Source organism: Agelaius phoeniceus, chromosome 4 (genome assembly GCF_051311805.1).
Source record: "Agelaius phoeniceus isolate bAgePho1 chromosome 4, bAgePho1.hap1, whole genome shotgun sequence".
NCBI classification, from domain to species: domain Eukaryota; kingdom Metazoa; phylum Chordata; class Aves; order Passeriformes; family Icteridae; genus Agelaius; species Agelaius phoeniceus.
In genome coordinates this window covers 17,580,548-17,600,490 of record NC_135268.1, presented here as the reverse complement: position 1 = coordinate 17,600,490, position 19,943 = coordinate 17,580,548, and the positions used below count along the sequence as shown (strand labels likewise).

General features: G+C 39.5%; 1 protein-coding gene across 3 annotated transcripts; it reads right to left on the bottom strand.

Annotated features, from left to right (window-relative positions):
* Positions 1 to 6,910: 6,910 nt before the first annotated feature.
* On the bottom strand, positions 6,911 to 13,285 carry LOC143693935 (uncharacterized). 3 transcript variants are annotated; one of them, XM_077176994.1, is made up of 6 exons: positions 13,127 to 13,277; positions 10,696 to 10,821; positions 10,260 to 10,277; positions 9,956 to 9,979; positions 9,253 to 9,332; positions 6,911 to 8,629 (listed from the first exon to the last, which is right to left on the bottom strand). In XM_077176994.1, the coding sequence occupies exons 1-6, from the start codon at positions 13,170 to 13,172 to the stop codon at positions 8,516 to 8,518; spliced, it is 408 nt and encodes a 135-aa protein (XP_077033109.1). In that variant the 5' UTR covers positions 13,173 to 13,277; the 3' UTR covers positions 6,911 to 8,515. The 3 variants fall into 3 exon arrangements, with proteins under 3 accessions (XP_077033109.1, XP_077033108.1, XP_077033110.1); XM_077176993.1 differs by having other exon boundaries at positions 10,260 to 10,283; positions 13,127 to 13,274; XM_077176995.1 differs by lacking the exon at positions 9,253 to 9,332 and having other exon boundaries at positions 8,541 to 8,629; positions 10,260 to 10,283; positions 13,127 to 13,285.
* Positions 13,286 to 19,943: the final 6,658 nt, after the last annotated feature.

Sequence of the window (19,943 nt, the reverse complement as noted above, 5' to 3'; positions counted from 1 at the left end):
TTCTATCCCTGATCTCTGTCCTTGCTTCATTCTTGTCCCCTGGGTATCTGACTTTGTCACTAAAGCCTTATACTCTTGCTTAATCTCTCCATTTCATTTATTCTTCACATGCTCCCAGGTCTCATTCCAAATTGAAAATACAGCTTTTTGCTGGAGCATTTCAGAACTGCACTTCTTTATTTCTTACATCTTCACAAAGGGGGCATCTGTATCTGTATTATTTATATGCAGAAGACATTTTGGTCATGCACGTTGTGTGACTACATAAAAATCTCATTGTTCTGTGCCTCTGCACCACCTCTGAGGGTTCCAGGATTCTGTGTGGCAAGAAAGCACAAGGGAATTTTTTTAGAAGATCGTATTTTCCACTGACAGCTCGTTCTGAGCTGAAGTGAGTGCACACAACAGTGACATTTTTAGCTGTGAATCCAAATGAAATTCTTTTTTGTAGTAAAAGCCAACCTAACCCTACTATTCAAAGGGCTGCTCCTATATCCACTTTCTTTGGTTAATAATCAGCCCAGCCACATCTACCTCTAACCTGCCATTGAGCTCCAGACTTGTGGTTTCTTTGAATTTGGTACAACCTATGTGGCTGCAAAACGCTGAGAACCAGCCTCCACTAGTCTGGAGTTGTCATTAAAGGCTACCTAATATATCCTACAGACAGGAAGCTGAGGATTCTGTGAAAAGGAGATACATTCTCAGAGAGACAGATCCTGCCACCAGACAGTGCCTTGGAGGAAGGAGCCTGGACTGCTTCCTCATGTTCTCCTCCCATTTGCACCAGTGGGCAGAGAATGAAGTGCCTTAGTAGGGGAAGATATAGATATATTCATCCTTGGTGAATAAGGATGAACTCCCTCATGTCAGTTTTATTTTTTTTCATTGACTGGTTATGTTTATTGCTCCATTCTGGGCAAAACTCAGTAATTGTAACAGTAATGAAGTCCATGGAGATTGGGATCAGACATTACCTGTTCAGTTATCAGAATCCCTGAATCCAATGCAAATATTTTGCAGAAGAACAGACACAGGGATTACAATATTGTCATTGAGCTCATGACTTCCTTCCAAGACCTTCCTACTAGGCTCCATTCATGCTTCCATCTCAGTTCCTGCACTCTCAGTGAATGCCCTTTCTTTGCCCATGAAATGAGAGCTGCAGCACAAGACAGGATTTTTGTGCATGTCACAACCCTGCTCACAAGAGAAGAGCAGACAGCTCAGCATGGCTCACAAGCTGCAGGTTTGCCATGAATTCATCATCAGAGAGAAACTGGTGGCTTTAGCTGGCATTGGTATGGAAACAAACTGAGGAGCAGAACCAGTAGGCCATAAAAAGGTGCCAAACCATCTATGGTGTTCTCAATAACTTTCACCTGAAATAAAGTTTTCAGCTATTTTCCCCAGTAACACAACCCAGTTTTGGTCCCAGTCATATTTGTAATGAGCACATGCACACCTGCTTCATTTTCTCAGTTGGCTTCCTAGCAAATACCTGCACAGTGGAGAAAAAAACCATGGCCTTTATTGGCACTAACCAAAATGCCTGTTAGTAAAACGTGTGAAATAAGATCCACTTTTCCAAAGATACTGCGTTTCCTGCCAACATTTCTAGAATCGGTTTAATTTTCCTGATAAATAAGTAGCCTGTGACCAAGGCATAACATTTCTCTTTTGCTTGGTTAGTATAAAATGTGTAGAACAAAGTCTCTTCATCTCAGTTCCACCAGCACAAGCTGATCAGGAGCTTACTGAAAGGAAAAAATCCATATAGGGTTTCTAGGGGAAACTAGCTTTCTGTGATGGCTCATATCAAATACAGCAGACACAAATACTCTACAGAGTTCTGTTTTACTGCAGTGGTGGCCACCTTCTCTTTTATGTCATAGCAACACTTCCCTCAGTCTTTGTCTTTTTCTTATTTGTTGCTTTTCACCCATGCTGAGTGTTCCTGAAAATACTTGTCTGAAAGCAAACCCTTAAAAATTTCAGTCACTACAAATCCCAGAAAAGTATTCAGCTTCCTAAACAGAAGTATTACAAATATGTTGGAAACAGAAACTTGAGGGGTTTAATAAAATCTAGAAGTAGCAGATATTTTACCTTACCTTGTGAAAGGTAGCTTCCCCTGCCCTCCCCCAGCTCCAGACCCTTCCTGATGGTAAAACAAATGCAAATCCTGAATGGAATATATCTTTAATCTTCGAAAACCTTAAACATGCTATGTCCTAATTTTGGTTGTGTATGTTCCCTTTTTCCTTTCAGTCCTCTTCCTAAATTAAAGCTGGGTATCTATCAGACAGATATCAGGAAAAGGTTTTCCACCCACAGGGTGGCTGGACACTGGAACAGGCTCCCCAGGGAAGCACCAAGCCTGACAGAGCTCAAGAAGCATTTGGACCATGCTCTCGAGCAGAGGGTGTGATTCCTGGGGATGGTGCTGTGCAGGGCCAGGAGTTGGACTCAATAATCCTGATGAGTCCCTTCTAACTCAGCACATTCCATGATTCTGTAACCTCTTCCCTCTAATGCCGAATCTATGCACTTTCAAGAAGTTGATACTTCCTTTTTTGCCTTTTTTTTTTTTTTTTTTTGCAATGCCATTATTATAATGGGAATCTTTCTGATGATTACAGAGTATTTTTCTATCATCAGGGCCTATCTAGGAATTCAGTATATACTTAGGAAACAAATTTCAGCCTCCTGAGTCACTAGAATGTCTCAGGATGCTAAGATTCAAAATGCAGAGGTGATTAATAAATTCTTCTAATTGCAGTAAAATCGGAATTTGGGATTTGTTAATATCATCCTCACCGTAATCCCATTAAAAATGCATTTATTTACTGCTAGGATTATACATCTTGATCAAGGCTTGTTCTGAGGTGACAATGGGGCACAGACAGACTGCCTAGGTGTAATGAGGCTGAGGGAGGAATAACAATGTCCCTATTCATATACCCAGACCCTGCAGCATCCGAGCCATCTGCTGCTGAAATTGCAGATCTGGACTGAAGAATGCCAGATTATTTCCCTCTCCTGTTATTCAGACAGCACTTCTCTTCTGACACAACTTGCAGGCACTAGGTCTGTGCTCATTTGTTCTGTTAGAATCCCAAAGCAACTTTTTACTGTCAGAAGGCACTTAGCAAGCTCAGAATAACATGCACTGGTGGAATTATAGCCCGTGAAAGAATATGCCAAACTGGATGAAACTGTAAAAGGAATTCCTTTGTTAACACAAAAGGGATCTGAATCTAGAGTTTTAGTTATAAAGAAGTGGCATGGTAGAAGAGAATAGCAGCATAGTATCGGTAGCACAGAGCAAGTGAAATGAAGGTCAGTAAATTGCTCCTGTGCCTGGTTTTGACGACTCCTGTCAATTACTGGTGTGAGAAAATTTTGCACAATTTGGCTCACAATTACAACAAAAATTAATTTGGTTTAGAGGTGATCAGCAACACTTCTGAAACCTCCTGCATGGTCTGGGCTTGAGCCCCACAAGCACAAAGCATCATGGCCAACTTCTCAAAATGTCACAAAGTTGCTTAACAAGAGCAACTTTGGACAACAGCAATGGACATCAGCATTGCAGAATGTTACAAAACCTGTGCTAGATGAAGAAGGGCTCCTTGAGCAAAGATCAGATTTTTACCAACCATTAAAGCTGATGGAATAAACAATGTAAAAATGGTTTTATTTCCCCCTAGAAAACAACAGCCTCTTTAGTAGTTACTGAAAGCCTGTTACAGTCAATCAATAGCTAAACATGTTTGATTCCTCTGAATATTTTTACTCTCTGCTAACAGCACTGATTCTTTTGCCTTCTGTGGAGAAGCTGAACTTTGCTTTGTTTCAGAGCTGATTTTGCTGTCTTTATTAATGAAAAAACAAAATGTTTGCACAAGGTGGGAATGGACTGTGAACAGCCTGGCCTAGTAAAAGTTATCCCTACCCATCAAGGGGTTAGAAATAGATGATCTTCAAGGTTCCTTCCATCTAAAACCAGTCAATGATTCTGCATACTCAAGAACTATGTTAACCAGAGTATGTGAAACACAATTTTTTCTACATGGCTTATACATCTTTATGTTTACCTGTCCAGTCTGTACTATTAAATTTTCAGAATTTTTGCTGGAGGTTGCTACAAAGTATAAGAGTTAGTCTGATTAAAATTTTCAGTAAATAGTCCTCCAGAAATTTCTTTTTCATTTTGTTTAAATGGAGGCAGGTATACCTGAAATATGCACAAAATTGTTCCATTAAAATCAGCCCAGGCATTCCATCTGTTAAGGCTACACTACAGCTACACGGGATGATCTCTCACTAATTGCAGGAAAAACTTCTTGTCTGGTGTACTTTTGATGGCACAAACATGGCAAAAGAAATTCTGCTGCTTCTTGTTCAAAACATCCTTTTTATGCAAACAAACAAACCCCAAAGAAATGAAGTTAGGGAGTAGCATGAAGTTAAAAAGAGGGTGTTTCCAGGGAGGGGCACAGGAGAACCTATCTCTGCTGGGGCATTTCACACAAGCTTTATCACTGGCACACATTGGAATACACCCCATTCCCGCTCTTTATGGGGGCTGGAGTCCCCAGATCAGACAGCACAGATGTCCTCCTCTGTCACACATCCATCCTGTGCTTTGGCACACACACAGGAGGGAACAGAAAGCCATGGCCAATTGTTTGAATACTATTAAAACATGATTCTAAAGTGGTGTCTGACAGCACAACTTGGTGCTTTGAAATCATCTGGCTGGAAATTCCCTGCCAATGGACTGATGTCTTTCTATCAAAAGTGCTGTCAACAGAAAGCATCCAGTTTGTGTCCAGCACCATTGCTTCCAGCCATTCAGCCTGGCTCAGAGCTCACTAGCAGGAAGGTTTGTGAGACAGAAAGGCATTGCATGTGCTGGTCTGTGTGCCTCTTGGATGCTCTGCTCCTTGGCAAGGACTGCTGAAGAACAGAGCAGTCCTACCGAGTTTTGACAATTCACTGCAAGGTGCTTTCACATTCTTATTTGAGGTGGTGTGAAATGGCCTGGCAGCAGTGGCTGCACCTACTCTTTGTCTAAATGAAGACACATATTGTTAATAACACCCGTTATCACCCCCTATCATATTTCCCCTTTACAATATTCTATCTGGTTTCTTTTATAAGTTAAACCTCTATAGGCAGGAAAACATGCTGGTCGCTGCTGGGTTTGTTTCCAGCATATACAGAGCAGGAATAAAAAACAATTGGATACAAATAAAATTTTAAAGGCCTGAGGGATGACTTTGCATAAGAAAGGTTTTAAAGGTTAAAGATGTCTAAGTTTTACAGCCTGACTTTATTCATACTGAAAATTTTTCTCCTGTTTCTTCTTCTTCTGTTTATGAGACATAGGTTAATGCAGCTTCTGGTGAACCTTTCAATTTATGTTCATCCTTAGGGTAAGCAAGAGTAAATCTTTTGCTGTGACCAAGATGGCTAATGTGTATAAATCCAGGGATGTACAAAGCTAATCCCAGTGACTATGTAAAATAGTGACCATGTTTTTTAGCCAGATGCATCATTTTTCTTTCAAACACCATAAGTGCAGACACCAGCTTCTAAAAATTTTGTAGAAACTGTAAAAATTGCCATTATTACCCCAGAAAGTACAGTAAGCCTTCCATTTTTAACCTCCAGTTATTAAAAGCAGATGTGCTTTCACATTTTTGAAGTGCTAAACATGAAATCAATGAAGAATAAGTTACACTTTTAGTTTGGAAGACCAAACCAGTTGTGCTAGAGGTTCTGTAATATGAATGACAGGGGAAAAGGAAAGAGAACTGTCCACTGGTCTCATAGTAAAAAGATGAGGAGGACAATGAACAACTCTAAAAGATTTTTTTAAAGGGAGGGAGAAGAGATCTTTAGTGGTGTAACTGATGTTTTCAGCACATTGTACTGGTCAAGTCTGCACTGCTTAGAAAGGCAGTAAATTTGAAAAGGTTTGAATGCAAATTGAGGAAGATCACCCACATCTGCCCTATGCTTATTTTTTTGCTATGGTACCTGTTCCTAGTGCTGCTGGCTGCACAGCTTTTTGCAAGTTATCCACGAATGAAACAAGGTGCTGTACAAACACAACTATCTAGCTGTGGTAGTTGTTGGGAACTGGAAATTCAGAGCTGGAAGGGACCTGCAGAGACTATTCAATGCAACCTTCTTCACACTGTGCTGGTAATAAGGGTAATTTGGGTAATCTGTTTTTAAAAGTAATCCCCAGTTGGCAAGGCTCCAATGCCACTTTGAGTAGTTTGCTTTTCTCTTCTTGAACTCGAAAAGACTCATCTTTAAATTATATAAAACTCATTTCCTTCAAATCAAGGCAATTCCTACTCATCTCTCCTACATTGGAAAAGAAGTGTGAATAAACTAAAAATGTGCTTACCTTTCAATCAAGGCAAGGACAATCCAATCACAGGTAGGATGTGCTGCTGCTCTGACTTCCACATCCACAGCTTCTGCTCATCAGGGCTTTCCTGATTTCCACAGAGCTCTCCCTTTTCATTTATTTCCTGTCTCATTTCCAAATCAGAGCCACAGAACATGTCTCTCAAGTTTTGCCATACCATCTCTCCTCTTTCCCAGAAAGCTGGCACTGCCCTCTCCTCCATGGCTCCATCATTCCCAGGAGCTGCTCCCCTGCTTGGCAGGCATGGAAGTGCAGGGAACTGAGAGCTGTGGGCCAAAACCCCATAATTTGTGAGCACAGGTGCTGCTCAGGCTTCATTGACACAAGTAATTTCAAGCCCACAAGTAGTTTATCTCCGAAGTACTCAGCACCCACTTCTTTGGCACTGGCCACCCAAGGTAGAGGAACATTTTTTCAGCACTCTTCAACAGTGCAATAACCAACATGAACACCAAATAACAAATATTAAATATATTTTCTAGCACACAAGTTCTGTAAAAGCTCAGAAAAAAAATACAACCACTCTGAAAGTGTTTTTAAAAGCAAAGTTATTCACAAAGAGGCTTGGAAACTTCAGTTAAAAAGCACTGTAAACATTGTTTATATGAATTATTCCTCACAAATATTTGTTATTCTTATTTCCTCTGTATTCAACTAATGATGTTTGTTGCCCAGGGTACTCTTAATCTAATATCTAAAAAAGCATTTAAGCAGTTACAAAATTTCTATAAAGTGAAATAAAAACAGAAGATGCACATTAAAAAAATATACCATACAAGCAGATTTAGCAAACTCTCCCATCCTAAATAATATTGCAAAATATAAAATTAATACAATTACCACATTCTTAGAGTAAATGAACAGAAATGAAAAAGATATTGTCATCTATGGATGATGGAAAAAGGGATGAGCTTTCAAATATTCCTTTGCATTTTATTTCACAGAAGTCACCTGAAAATCTCTTGAGTTTAATGAAGAAATTGCCTTTATTTGTAGAAAATGTCAGCTGGCACCTGAATTTGAAAGCTGACATTCTCTATTACTGGGTAAATTAATGCTGGTTTGAGATGATTTACATAAAAACAGAATCTGTGCCTTCCTGCCAATTTAGAGTTCTAGGGTACCTTCATTGCTGTAGGGTTCACATACTGCATGCTTTCAAATATATTTATCTTCAGAGATAAAAATAAGCTAAGGACATACTACTGGCCTTGCACTCCAGACCAGGAGCTCAGTCTCAGGAACAAGGGTCACTTGCCAAAGCTCACACAGGAATATTCTGAGGGAGCCATCTCAGACAACCCTTGCCTCTCTGCTCCTCTTGCCTGTACCAAGTTACAGCAGGGCAGCCTTTGGGCCCCACATTACCCAGCTCCTGCTCAGCCAGAGCCCCACAGCACTCACTGGCTGCTGAAGGGACCTGGCACACATTAGTGCCATTCAGTCAGGGGAAGAACCAGTGGAAGAATGACTCTTGATTATTATTAAATTGATTTTTAATTTAAGAATCAGTTAAGCCCAAACCCCTGAATTTTACTGGATGTTACTGTCACATTTCCACTACTTCTTCCACTGAGTAGCACAATGAGCAAGCAAAGGTTTGCAGTGGTCATCTTTGAATAATCCCTGACCAGGAGTGGGTGGCTGTATCAACAGTGTAATTTAAAATGAACAGTAAATGATAACAATATCTAGACTAGCAAAGGAAACAATGCCTAGGAAACTCCCAGGCTCTGGAATAGCACTGTTTATGCTGGTAAACTAGTTGTGGCCCAAGCCAGACTTTGGAAGCTAAAACCTTCCAGGAGCCATTTCCAAGAGGAAATTCATAGGTATACAAGCACAAACAGTGGCCATTCCAGCTAATCTCAACAGTGGTCATGTTCCTGTGCAGGTTTAATTTATTAGAAAATAGTCTAAGTGTGGCATTTTCCCTAACCAGGACATTTATAACTTCAAGAATGTAACTTTTTTCACTTTTGAGAGTGCTGTTCAAGTATGTACAATGGAGAGGGCCTTCCTTTCCTGCCAGGGGGTGGTGCAGCAGCAGCTCCCCTGCTGTCACTGCACTGCTCTCTCAAAAGGCCACTCCTGCTGGTTCTCAGGCACCGAAAGGCTCCGTAGGGACACTCCAGCCTCACCGTAGGGGATGGGATTGAGCTCAATTGAACCTTCCTGGGAAAGAAAGACAAGTGCATCGTCATCACTGAGCTGCACAGATGGAAAACCAGTAATGTCAATATAATACTAGTTCTCCTCATGTTTTTCCTTATTATTAAATTGTTTCAGTAACAGACTATTTTAGCATATCCATTTCTATAGCGTTACTGCATTTATTCTTATTATAAGTTACCTAGTATTTTAATTTTTATCAATATTAACTCATCACAGATAAAACTGTCTGTGATAAGTTATTATAGCATAAATGATAATAAGTAATTATAGGATCTAAAATAATTCAGACAGGTAAAATTCACTTGAACACTTCAATTATCATTGCTGATGCAGGACCTTCGATGAAAAAAACCTGCAGACCAGAAACCATTCCTACAAAAATGTGAGCAGGTCCTATCCAGGAAGAGAGGTCAGCTGAGGTAAATTAATTTTTGATTATAAGTTGCCTAATTTTAAGAATGCCATCCATTGGTGACAAAAAACCCTTCCCAGTGGAGATACAATACAGTGCCAATGAACATCAGAAACCCGAGTGACAAGTGGAAAGCTGAAATTTCATGTTCTATAATATATACATATTATACACACAGTGACAAATACCCAAAGAAAAAAATTGGACTTACTTGTGATTTTTTCCATGCATACCAAAAAATAGCAACTATAAGAATACAAAGCAACACAAGGGCAATGCTGACTCCTGCCACTAGAAGAGCAAAAAGAAAGGTAACCATGACTCTAAGCCATTAAGACAAGGAAAACATTAATACCTACATTTGTGGTGGGTAATTATGCAGCATAAAATAGTTATATGGGGCAATAAAATATAGGTCTTGATTTTTCCTACAAACAAAAATCTCATTAAGATCTGGGTTTGTACAGAAATAAGCCAATCATGTCAGAGATCATTACAGTATTTTTTTGGCAGTGCAAATATGTGCTATAATTAATCTCCAAATAATTAAGCTCCAAATTTTTAAATTTTTTTTTTTTTGTGAGCAAGTTACTGCTGATCAAAAATTAATATTTGTGTTATGGATTTTATTAAAAGAAAAAGGCCCAAAGTAATAGTAATAGGAAAGCAAATTATTCTGGTTTAGTCTGGTTGACTGATACTATCATTACTCAAATCAGCAGAGAAATACCATGACTTGTCATTAAGGAGTGTCTTAAATACTATTACATGAAAACAGAGTTTTTCAGGCTAATGACAAATACAAGCTTTTGTATTCTATAACCAACCGGAGTAAAAGAAGTTAAAAATAAAAAACTTAAGTAAAGAAAGAAATATTTAAGCAAAAGTACAATATGTTGAAATTGTCAACTTACCTACTAGAGTTGGCAGACTTCTTCCTGCCAAAAGGAAAATAATAAAAATTAGAAATTTGAGAAAACTGCACAGCCATGTGTAATGAATAGTCATTACTTAAATCAGCAGAGAAATACTATGACTTGCCATTAAGGAGTGTCTTAAACACTATTACATGAAAACAGAGTTTTTCAGGCTAATGACAAGTCCATACATAGCTTTTGTATTCCATAACCAACTGCAGTAAAAGAAGTTAAAAATTCAAAACTTAGGTAAAGAAAAAATATGTAACAAAAGGACAATATGTTGAAGTTGTCAACTTACCTTCTGGAGTTGGTAGACTTATTTCTGCCAAAAGGAAAATAATAAAAATTAGAAATTTGAGATAACTGCACAGCCACGTGCAATGAAGCTAAAGCTGGCTTTCCTACCTCAGTATAAGAAGCAGAACATTTTATATTAAATGATACATTTCCTGCCTTTTGACAGACAATTATTTAGGCTGTGTTATTTGAGATGTCTGAAATATTCTTTGTGCTTCAGCTTCCACCTCAGTAGAAACAGGTGGAAACCTGTTTAAATCAATCACAGGGTTATATTGCTTTTAAATTGGTTTGTGCTCACAATTTTTCTAAGGACAGTCATTGGCTGGAAAACAACAGCACAAAAGTGGAACAATATATTCCCAAGACTCAGATGGGCACACCTGAAGGAAGAACTGACTCAGGATTTGAAGGAAGCAACAACTTAAAAAACAGACCTGGATCATGATCACTCTGCTGTGGGTCTGGTGTAGTACCCACAGTGTAGTAACCTGTTGTAGCAAATTCCTTAATGGGTGAAGCATCCAATGTTGTGTCTTCCTCCTGAGCGTTACAAAGATATCCTAAAATTAAAAAATTTCAATAAATTATTGCTGAAGTATGTAATATCCTTTATTAATAAGGTTGTTTGATAATTTCAGTTATAAGATTCAAATGCTTGTAACTTGGACAATCTTGCTTGCTGTTTTACATTTGGAATGTTTCCCTCTCCCTCCCTTTATTTTGCGTGAACATTTCAGTTGAAATTGTTAAGACATTTCTCAAAAAAAGCTTAGAAAAACCCCCCTCACTGCCATTTACTCAGCTTAAAAAAAACCCAACCAAACAAACAAATCACAGATATTCTTTTCAGCTATTATTTCCTTGCTCTGGAGTAAAAAATTAAAATCCATAAGGGAACAGTAGCAGAGCCTTTACTAGATTTGGGCACTCTGTGAAAATTACCAAACCCATTTTCATTTGCTTTGATGTGGGTTGATAGGATACAGCAGCTCAGCCCACCTGGGATGTTTATTGATATGCTCATCCTTGTTCTCACTTTTCCTCTTTCCCTTTATGCTTCTCAAATGGGAAGCAACCACATTGATGGAGATGATGACACTCATTTGCTTGCATTAATTAACAAATTCAATTAACATCCCTTCTTTCACATTATTCACCCATTCAATTGCAAATTAATGAAAAAGAATTGGGGAGGGGTGAAAGATACTTTTCCTGAACTTTTTGTTAGTGACAGGAAGAGAGGAAAACTATACCCTTTTATAAGTTATTGGAGCATTAAGGAAATGCTTTTCACAGCCACAGTTATGACATAAAAAACAAACCAAAAAGCAAAACCGCTCCTATTGAAGCAGAAGTTCCAGGAGATTCCACATGGACTCTGAAACATCACAGGGGGGCAAAGCTCTGCCCTGTGAGATTCTTGGGTGCACAAGTTTAAAAAAAATCAGCATCATCAAACCTCTTATTTAATTCTGGTCTCCCCTGAGATTTGCTATGTACAAAGTCCTTCCTAGAAGGATAGCATCCCCTCCAGACATAACATCCATCCACAGCTCCTCTGCAAGAGAGCAAAGCTGTGCCCCCAGCAGTACTAATGGGCGGATGTTGCCCCTCTCTGAGAACGCGCAGCACCTGTTAGCAATGCATTGAATTTACTCCAGCTTAGGAGAGAAACTTGCTTTGTCACTTTGAAGCTTTCCCAGGACTCTGCCAAGAGGGCACAGCTCAGTAGAGAGGGGTGATGTATGTATTTCCATGGACTCCTTAGAAGAGGGACAGAAATTCTCAGCCAGGGTTATTTCAGAACACGTGTGCCCTCATGATAAGAAAGTTCATTAGCCAACCCCCTCCACCTCTTTGCACTTTCTTAAATTCTCCCTCTATTTCTGCCTTTCGAGGTGTAAAGAAGAAAGTCTTTGCACCAGACTGAGCCTATTCTTTTTCTTTCTCACAAGGAAACAGTATTCTGGTGTGATCTATTTGTGACACTAATAGTCACAAATTCCTACAGAGAAACATAAATCTCTTTCATTACTGTCTAGTATTATACTCAAATGATGTAAGGTCTCTCTAATACAACATTCAGTCACAAATTCTGAGTATCAAACAAAAACATTTTCATTAGACAGAACTGATACAAGGGGTCCTGAGTAGTGCAAATGGTGCAGTTGGGGAGTTCATGAAACTTGCAGAGGAAGATCCCAGCCATTCTCACTTCTACTCAGTAAATTTACAAAGTCTTTGTGAGGCAGGTGGGAAAGCCTGGTGCTTATTGTTAAAAGGCCTGAAATAAATTAATTTTTTTGTTTTCTTGCGGCATCACTGAGATATTGCCACTGTACCTGTAACCAGTAGTGCAGACAAGTAAAAAGGGATGAGCTGTAGGTGTTGTAATTTCTCTAGTTTTATTGTTGATTGTTAGAATATTGATCATAACTGATATTAACATTTATTTTTGTCATTCATTATTGAGTCTAAGATGACTAATGTTGCAACAAGTCTTACCTTTTATACTGACACTTGTCTTTTTCTGTACCTGCAGAGGATTTCTTTGAAATACAACCTAAATTATTTTTGAGGTTTTATTATTAGGAGTGCCTATATTACATGGCAAAATAATTGTGTGCTTTTTAAGCATTAGCTTATTGATTAAGCTTAATTTCCTGTTAGAAATATAACTAAAGTAATCATTCCTGTGGTACAATATAATAATAAACAGACAAAACACTTTCAATTATTGTACTTATAGATCTAGCCATATGAATTAACATTTAGAATGTACCTAGGGATATTTTCAAAAAGTAATTGCAACTATTAAAGAGAAAGTATTAGCTGAAGAAAAATTATAAAGAAATGTTCACTCACCTGTAAACAACAGAATGAACACAGGTATTGTCTTAAACATCTTCATTTTCTCTTTTTGTGCCTTCAAGAGGGCAAAAGCACCAGGGAAAAATCCCTGGGTCACTGTCCCCACAGCAAAGGAGTGCCGCCAAAAGCCACAGACCTCAAAAGCCTGCCCCTGCTGTGCTTATCATTCTGCTGTGCTGCCTATTGGCTGAATCAGACTGGCTCCTGAAACAGCTGTTTTAAGGGCTGGGATGCCAAATGGGATCTGTGACTCCAGCAGTTTTGGATCTGCTGAAAAGAATTTTCCCACTTCACCAAGTGTGCAGCGAGCACAGAAATTACGAGACCAACAGGTGAACAGCAAGTCCTGTTCATATGTATGACAAGTTCTGAACTGCTCATTTCCCAAAACACTCCAGTTTTGATGAGGGTATTCTTGTATGTCACACATGCAAAGAGACTGTGTAGATCTCAAAGCTCTTGGTAAGTATGGAAAAAGCATCCAGGTGGAAAAGCCTGGACACATGGAAGTGAAATGCCCGTTGACCACAAAAGCCACTCATTTTCTTTGGCACTGATCACAGATCATGATACGTTCACAAATATTTAGTGCACCATAAAATTAAGTATTGAAAGCAAAAGCAGTGCCAGCCTGTGAAGTGTAATGACTATTCACATACCTAGATATTTAGGATGGTTTAAAGAAATGATATTATGCCTTCCATAGCTGCTTCCCAAGTCCATCTCAAAATTGATGGTCAGTGCTCCAGATGGGTTGACAGAGGTATGAACTTCATCAGAGGGTATACCATAGAATATGCTGAGCTAACTACTGATAATTTGAATTTTAAATAAATAAATTTGTCAAGAAAACAGAATTTGCTTGGCAAACTATCATCCTGCTGTCAAAATTTCACCCTCTTTCTCTGCTGAGATGATTTCTTTTGAGATATTCAGCAGTGCAACAGGGAGCACTCGTGCTCCCCTGGACCCATGAAAAGGTACCAGCTGGACTTTCAGGAGTGACAAGCAAGCAGGAATAACAAGCATCTGGAAAAATATCTCCATTCCACAGGACAACATAATGCTTGCAGCCATGTGTAATTAACAGCTTTTTTTCAGTGCACACCCTTATCTTTTATTCAGAACATTTATCAGGCTACAGCAGACTTTTGCAGTGAGAAATGCTGGTACAATGTTTTCTGCCTTCCAAGTCCATTGCTAACCAGCATAAGAAACCACTTTAATTATGTATCCTTTTTCTTTCAAAGGCTTTCTCCCAAACACTGCTTGTGTAAGAGACATTTTCATCTCAGACTTGTTTGAAGACTATCTCCAGTAACAATTATGTTTTTTCTCTGCCTTCTTACAAACATCTTCACTGGAGTAAGAAATTAATATCATCACGAATCTCCTGTGTACACAGAAAAAGTATTCATACAAGAGACAAGTATGAGGAGCCCATATTCTCAATAGAATACTCTGGAATTCCTTGCCCTGGTTGCCATATTCTGCATTTCTGAAATCTGCTGTCATTGCCATTGCTAGCAAGAATGCCAGAGTGAATCCAGTCTTCTAATTTTACAAAGTGCCACAACAGCAATAGGTGCACTGTACAACAAACAATAGTGTTTTATTAAAAAAAAAAAAAAGAAAAAGTGGAAGTAGAAGAGAAAATTTAGAAAGACACCTATAAACAGGTTTGCTGAAACTGCAAAATTCAGAAGGATTTTGTCAGCCTGATTCTCCCCAGGGAAATTGCCCAAATATCTGTAACCCCTTGACAATCTCTCTCAACTCCATATTCTCATTTGCAGTCCTATTCTTGTCCTCCCACATCCAAATAGAGGCACCTCAGGGTTGCTGCAGTGACAGCAAATGTACTAAAAATACTTGATAAGTTTTTTCAGACCCTCTGAAATTTGTTCATTTTCCACCACTGACGTCTGGGAATGTTGGGTGGTCCCTTCCTTTTAGGAGTGGGACGTGATGGTCACACACACTATTGTATGTGGTTGGGAGTTGTGGTATGAACAGAGAACTATGACTGATTAATTAATGATTAATAATAAACACTACATTAAAACTCTATTATGTTTCATTATCTCCTTGCAAGACAGATTCCATTTACTTATGAAATAGTAAGTGACGTATCTCCTAAGCCAAAAGGTCTTTGTAACAAGACATTTACTCTAAGGGGACTCAAAATCATTGCTCCTGCAGCTTCAGTCATACACACTGCAGCCTACCATTTGTTTTTTGGTCCTCATACATATATAAATGCACACCCACACTTACAGCTCTATTTCTAGGCAAGGAGGTGCTCCAGGAATACCCCTGCTGAATTTTCCTTGGAAAAGCAGGGCTTATCCCTCTGAAGAACGAGCTGCCAGGATCCCTCTCTGGCAGGTTTTCCCAGCCCTAGTTGCCTTTTGTGCACGGCTCTTGTTACACAAAGCCATCACCCACAACTGAGATAACTTAACAGGGCAGATTTCATGGATCTCTGTGGTTAATGAGCAGTGTGGCTGTAACATGTGGAAGAAATTTTGTCTAGTCTGATCTGCAGCCACTCACTGGTAGGTTCTCTCTCCGAAATTTTTGCAGCGCCTAGCAGATATAGGAAGTGGAGGTAAGTAATTCATTCCTCTCCCTGCTTGTCTTGGCAGAACTACTGACACCACACAAGAAGTTTCAGTATTGTGGACAGCAAGCAATCACTGCTGTCTTCCACCTCATATTTGGAGAATTTAAAAATTAATCTTATTATCTTTGCCTTTTGAATTAAAAGTAATGTGGGTGCCTTTTATGTTAACTCATTGCCACAGCAGCCTGTATGGGATGTTGTTTAATTTGAAGAAACTGTCCTCTTTATACTGGGAACTGCAGACATATATATGCAGTTTGTATAACACAAAACTCCTGTCTCAAGCAGCTTTAGTTTCATTTAGGTCTCTCCTGCTTTTCCTACTTGCCAAAACTATGGATTACCCCTAATGCCTACAGGAGCAAAGGAGATTGAGCTGCACGTTGAATTGAATTATCTCAAAGTTACTGCACAAAATGATCCCATGTATTGAGGAAGGACCTTTCACAGACCTGGTTTCAGGCCAAACCAGGTGAAAGTTTGCCCTCTGTAGCAACAGCTCTCATTTTTGTGCTCCTGTGTTTGTGCTACAGTGGCAAAGTCCTTCCTCCACAGACTGCAGGTAGTAGTTTGCCTTCAGCACCACATACAAGTTGCTGAAGTGAGAGACTGTCAGCTATTTATTTTTTCCCGTATGAGCATTTCACTCAAGAACTATAAAATGCTTCATCCTCTCTACATTTTGTAACAGAGAATAACATTGTGCCCCCTGTGTTTTAGTTCCCTTGATCTATTGACCACACATTTTAAGGACAGGCTGACAGCTAGCATGTCAGTTATTTTCAGATATCTGTCTCTGTCAAATTCAGAAATCCCAAGAAAATAAACGAAGTGCAGGATTATAAATACATGTGAAATCAGAGCTGTCATCACTCTCAAGGATTTTCCATTGTGCCTGCTGCACTGTTTTTAAGCTAAGATTTCCCAGATGTTTAGTAGAAATGTTTAGAGAGTAAAGCATTTCATTTTTCTGATGGGTGCAAGATTCTTAAATTTAACCTATTCACAATTGGAGGGGTGTACCTTTTTTTTTCTTCCAATTGTATCAATGGAATAGAATAATAAAACCAAGGTTTAGCAAGTCTACATAGTTCCTGATAGCCTGAAAGTTGTTGTTTCAAATTATTTGGTACCCTTATTATTCAGATGAATAAAACAGGACAGAGACCCCCTGAAAGGGTTCTGCTCATGTGTGCTCACCCCTGTGCTCGGAGGCTTGGGGTGCAATACTGGGTCTGTATTGCTCTGAGCCATAGGGGAGGAGAGCAGGAACTATACCCTGATTTAAACTACAAATGTTAATTATGATTAAAAATTTAAAGCAGGAAAATTTATCTGAAATGTTTATCTTACCTTGCTAATTGTAACTGAATACCTCCAACATTCTGGTCAAGTAGGAGGATAGTTATACATTTTAATAGAAGTAAATATAGTTTGAACATACTTAGAAACAGTTTTTATGCTAGTTGAAAATGTTGAGTGACCCATTTTCTATGCCATCTGAAGTTGTTCTTTTTTACTTGTTTTTTTCTTTTGTCAAACTGCACTTGAAAGAAAATCAGATTCCAGCTGAAAACATATAAAGGTTCTAGAACTAGTAGATCTTACACTCATAATGAGTCATCTTATGATTTTTACTCTCTTTCTGGCTCAAACTATGGATGATTCAGCCACAAAAACAATCTTAAAGGCAGGAAATACCTCCTCTGAATCCTTTGAACAGGCTGCTGTTGTCAGAAAGGTACTCAGAGCCTCTAGGTGCTTAAGCAGTGATGCCTCCAACAGAGCAGTGCTTTGGCTTTCTTTTAAACACCAGCACTACACTTTCACTACCCGAGTACCAATGCTGCTTGCATTGCTCAGGCACTTTGGATCATTAACACCTCACAGATCCTGGCCAGAGGACTGCTGCTGGACAGCCAATGTGATAACAGGGTAAAATTGTTTACCTTAAGAGTATTCTGCTCATGTTTGAATTAAGATGTCAGCTGTTTCCCATGCCTTTATTAAAATACAAAAATTCTCCCCATTCTGAAGCATTGCTGTACTTTGTATGCAGTCAGCTACTGCAATTTACTGTCAAGTTCTCATATAAGCTGCAGAAATCTTACAAGGTTGCAGCTAGGGGGCTTGTGCTCACTGCCCACAGCCATCAAATGACATCAGGAATGAAGTCATGTAATCGGCTTTGCCACCCAACACACAGATTTTAAGATTGCACTCACATCTCTCTATGTGTAAGAGGATTTGTCATGGTTTATATTACAGGGAAGACCAGCTTCTGTACACACCTCCTCTCTTTCCCATTCCCACACTCTCTTCTGTCTCTTACACATCCATACACATGCTTTTACTCAGGAGATGTTCAATAACTACAAGGCTGAATTCTTCCTAGGCCATTAGCCCTCTCAGGACAGACCCAATAAACAACTGAAACAGCAAAGGGCTTCAGGCATTTGATCTCTGGAGGAAACATCAGAACTCTGCAGAAGATGTCCTTGCAGTGATGAGTGAGAGGAAGGCAGTCAGAGTGACAACCTACAGAGCCTGCAGGCTGAGCTGTGTGCCATCACATCACAGCAAAGGTTTGTTCTGCAACAGCAACAGCACTACAATGCTGAGCTCCCTGTGACACAGACTCCTGGCACAGAGCTGCAGGATAATGCCTTCATTCATCCAGGACTTTAGAATCCATTTATCCAATTTAGAATCCATTGCAGCATCCTTCTGTTTTACAACACAATCAGAAAAGAGGACAACTGCCCATCTTTCCTGTAAGAGATTACATTTCAGAGCACTCAGAGATACAATTCCTTCATCAATATGATGAATACTGGGGAATATAAAAGCCCAGGGATTCCTTTGTGTAGGGTCCCTCCTTGGAGGTGCCAGCTTGAGCTGTTATTTTGTTGTTGCACCACGATTAAAGTGCTTTAAGGATCCAGATGTGATCCTTAAAGCAATTTAAGGATCTGACACTCTGCTATGGGAAACCTGGGGGTGCTGAGGGAACCTGTCTCTGTGAGTCTGGGGAGTGTAGCTACGAAGAGGCCTTGGTCTGAGCAAGGCTGTGCAAGTGTGACTGCCAGAGTGGCTCAAGTTCACATTCCCAATGTCCTTTACCACTGCTGGGAGACTACTGGGAGTCTTTTAAAACTCAATTACAGTGCAGCAAAATACTCAGGAGTGGTGGGCAGAATGTGAGAGCAAAACTCCTCAGGGGAAGTTGAAGGTGGACATTAGGAAAAGGTTCTTTCCCCAGAAGGTTTTTGGGCACTGGAACAGGCTCCCCAGGGAAGTGGTCACAGCACCAAGCCTGACTGAGTTCAAGAAGCATTTGGACAATGCTCTCAGGCCCATGGTGTGACTCTTGGGGTGTTCTGTGCAGGGCCAGGAGTTGGACTTGATGGTCCCTTCCAACTCAGCACATTCTGTGGTTCTGTGATTCCTGTTATTGGTTAGGGGACAGTCTTGGAAGGAGAGATCTGAGATTCCAGCCTTGCTGTAAGCATGACTGCTGTGCTTTATCTTGCTTCTATTAAAATATATATCTGCAAAGTGTTAGAGCATGCATTCAGTTATTAGCTCCTTCATACACAATTTTCTAGCACTTCTCTCTAGCGTGCTTCTCTCAGAGCAGTTTAATCTACTCCTGTTAACACTGTTAAACATGAGCTATCTGCTATTTGCACATGACTGAGTTAACATTAGTTCTCATTACCTAAAGACCGAGTCACAGGCAGAGATGGACTTCATGGAAGTCAGATCTACCAAAGCATTCTGCCCAAGAAACATGGAATACCTGGGCCTTTGTAACTGCCCATCACTTCCATAGCTGACATGAGAGCAGTGAAGTTCAAAGCTGCTTTTCTCTTCAATCCCCATTCAACAATATTGCTGTGAAGGAAATATCCAAGATACATTTTCCTAAATGTACGCCTTCCCATAGAAAACAGCCTAGTCTCATGTCAGAGTGTGCTACATTAAAAGAAATACCATAATAACTAAAAAAATCAAGATCTGAACCATTGTGGTCTTTGAGTGGGTACCTAGGCATCCCATTTTCTCAGCTAAATTCCAGTTAGTTGATAATGTTACCTATTTAGGCCTTATGCTTGAAGGTCCTCTGCTCAGTAGTATGTGCTGGCTGAAGCACAACACTTCCAATATAGGTTTAGTTCCTTT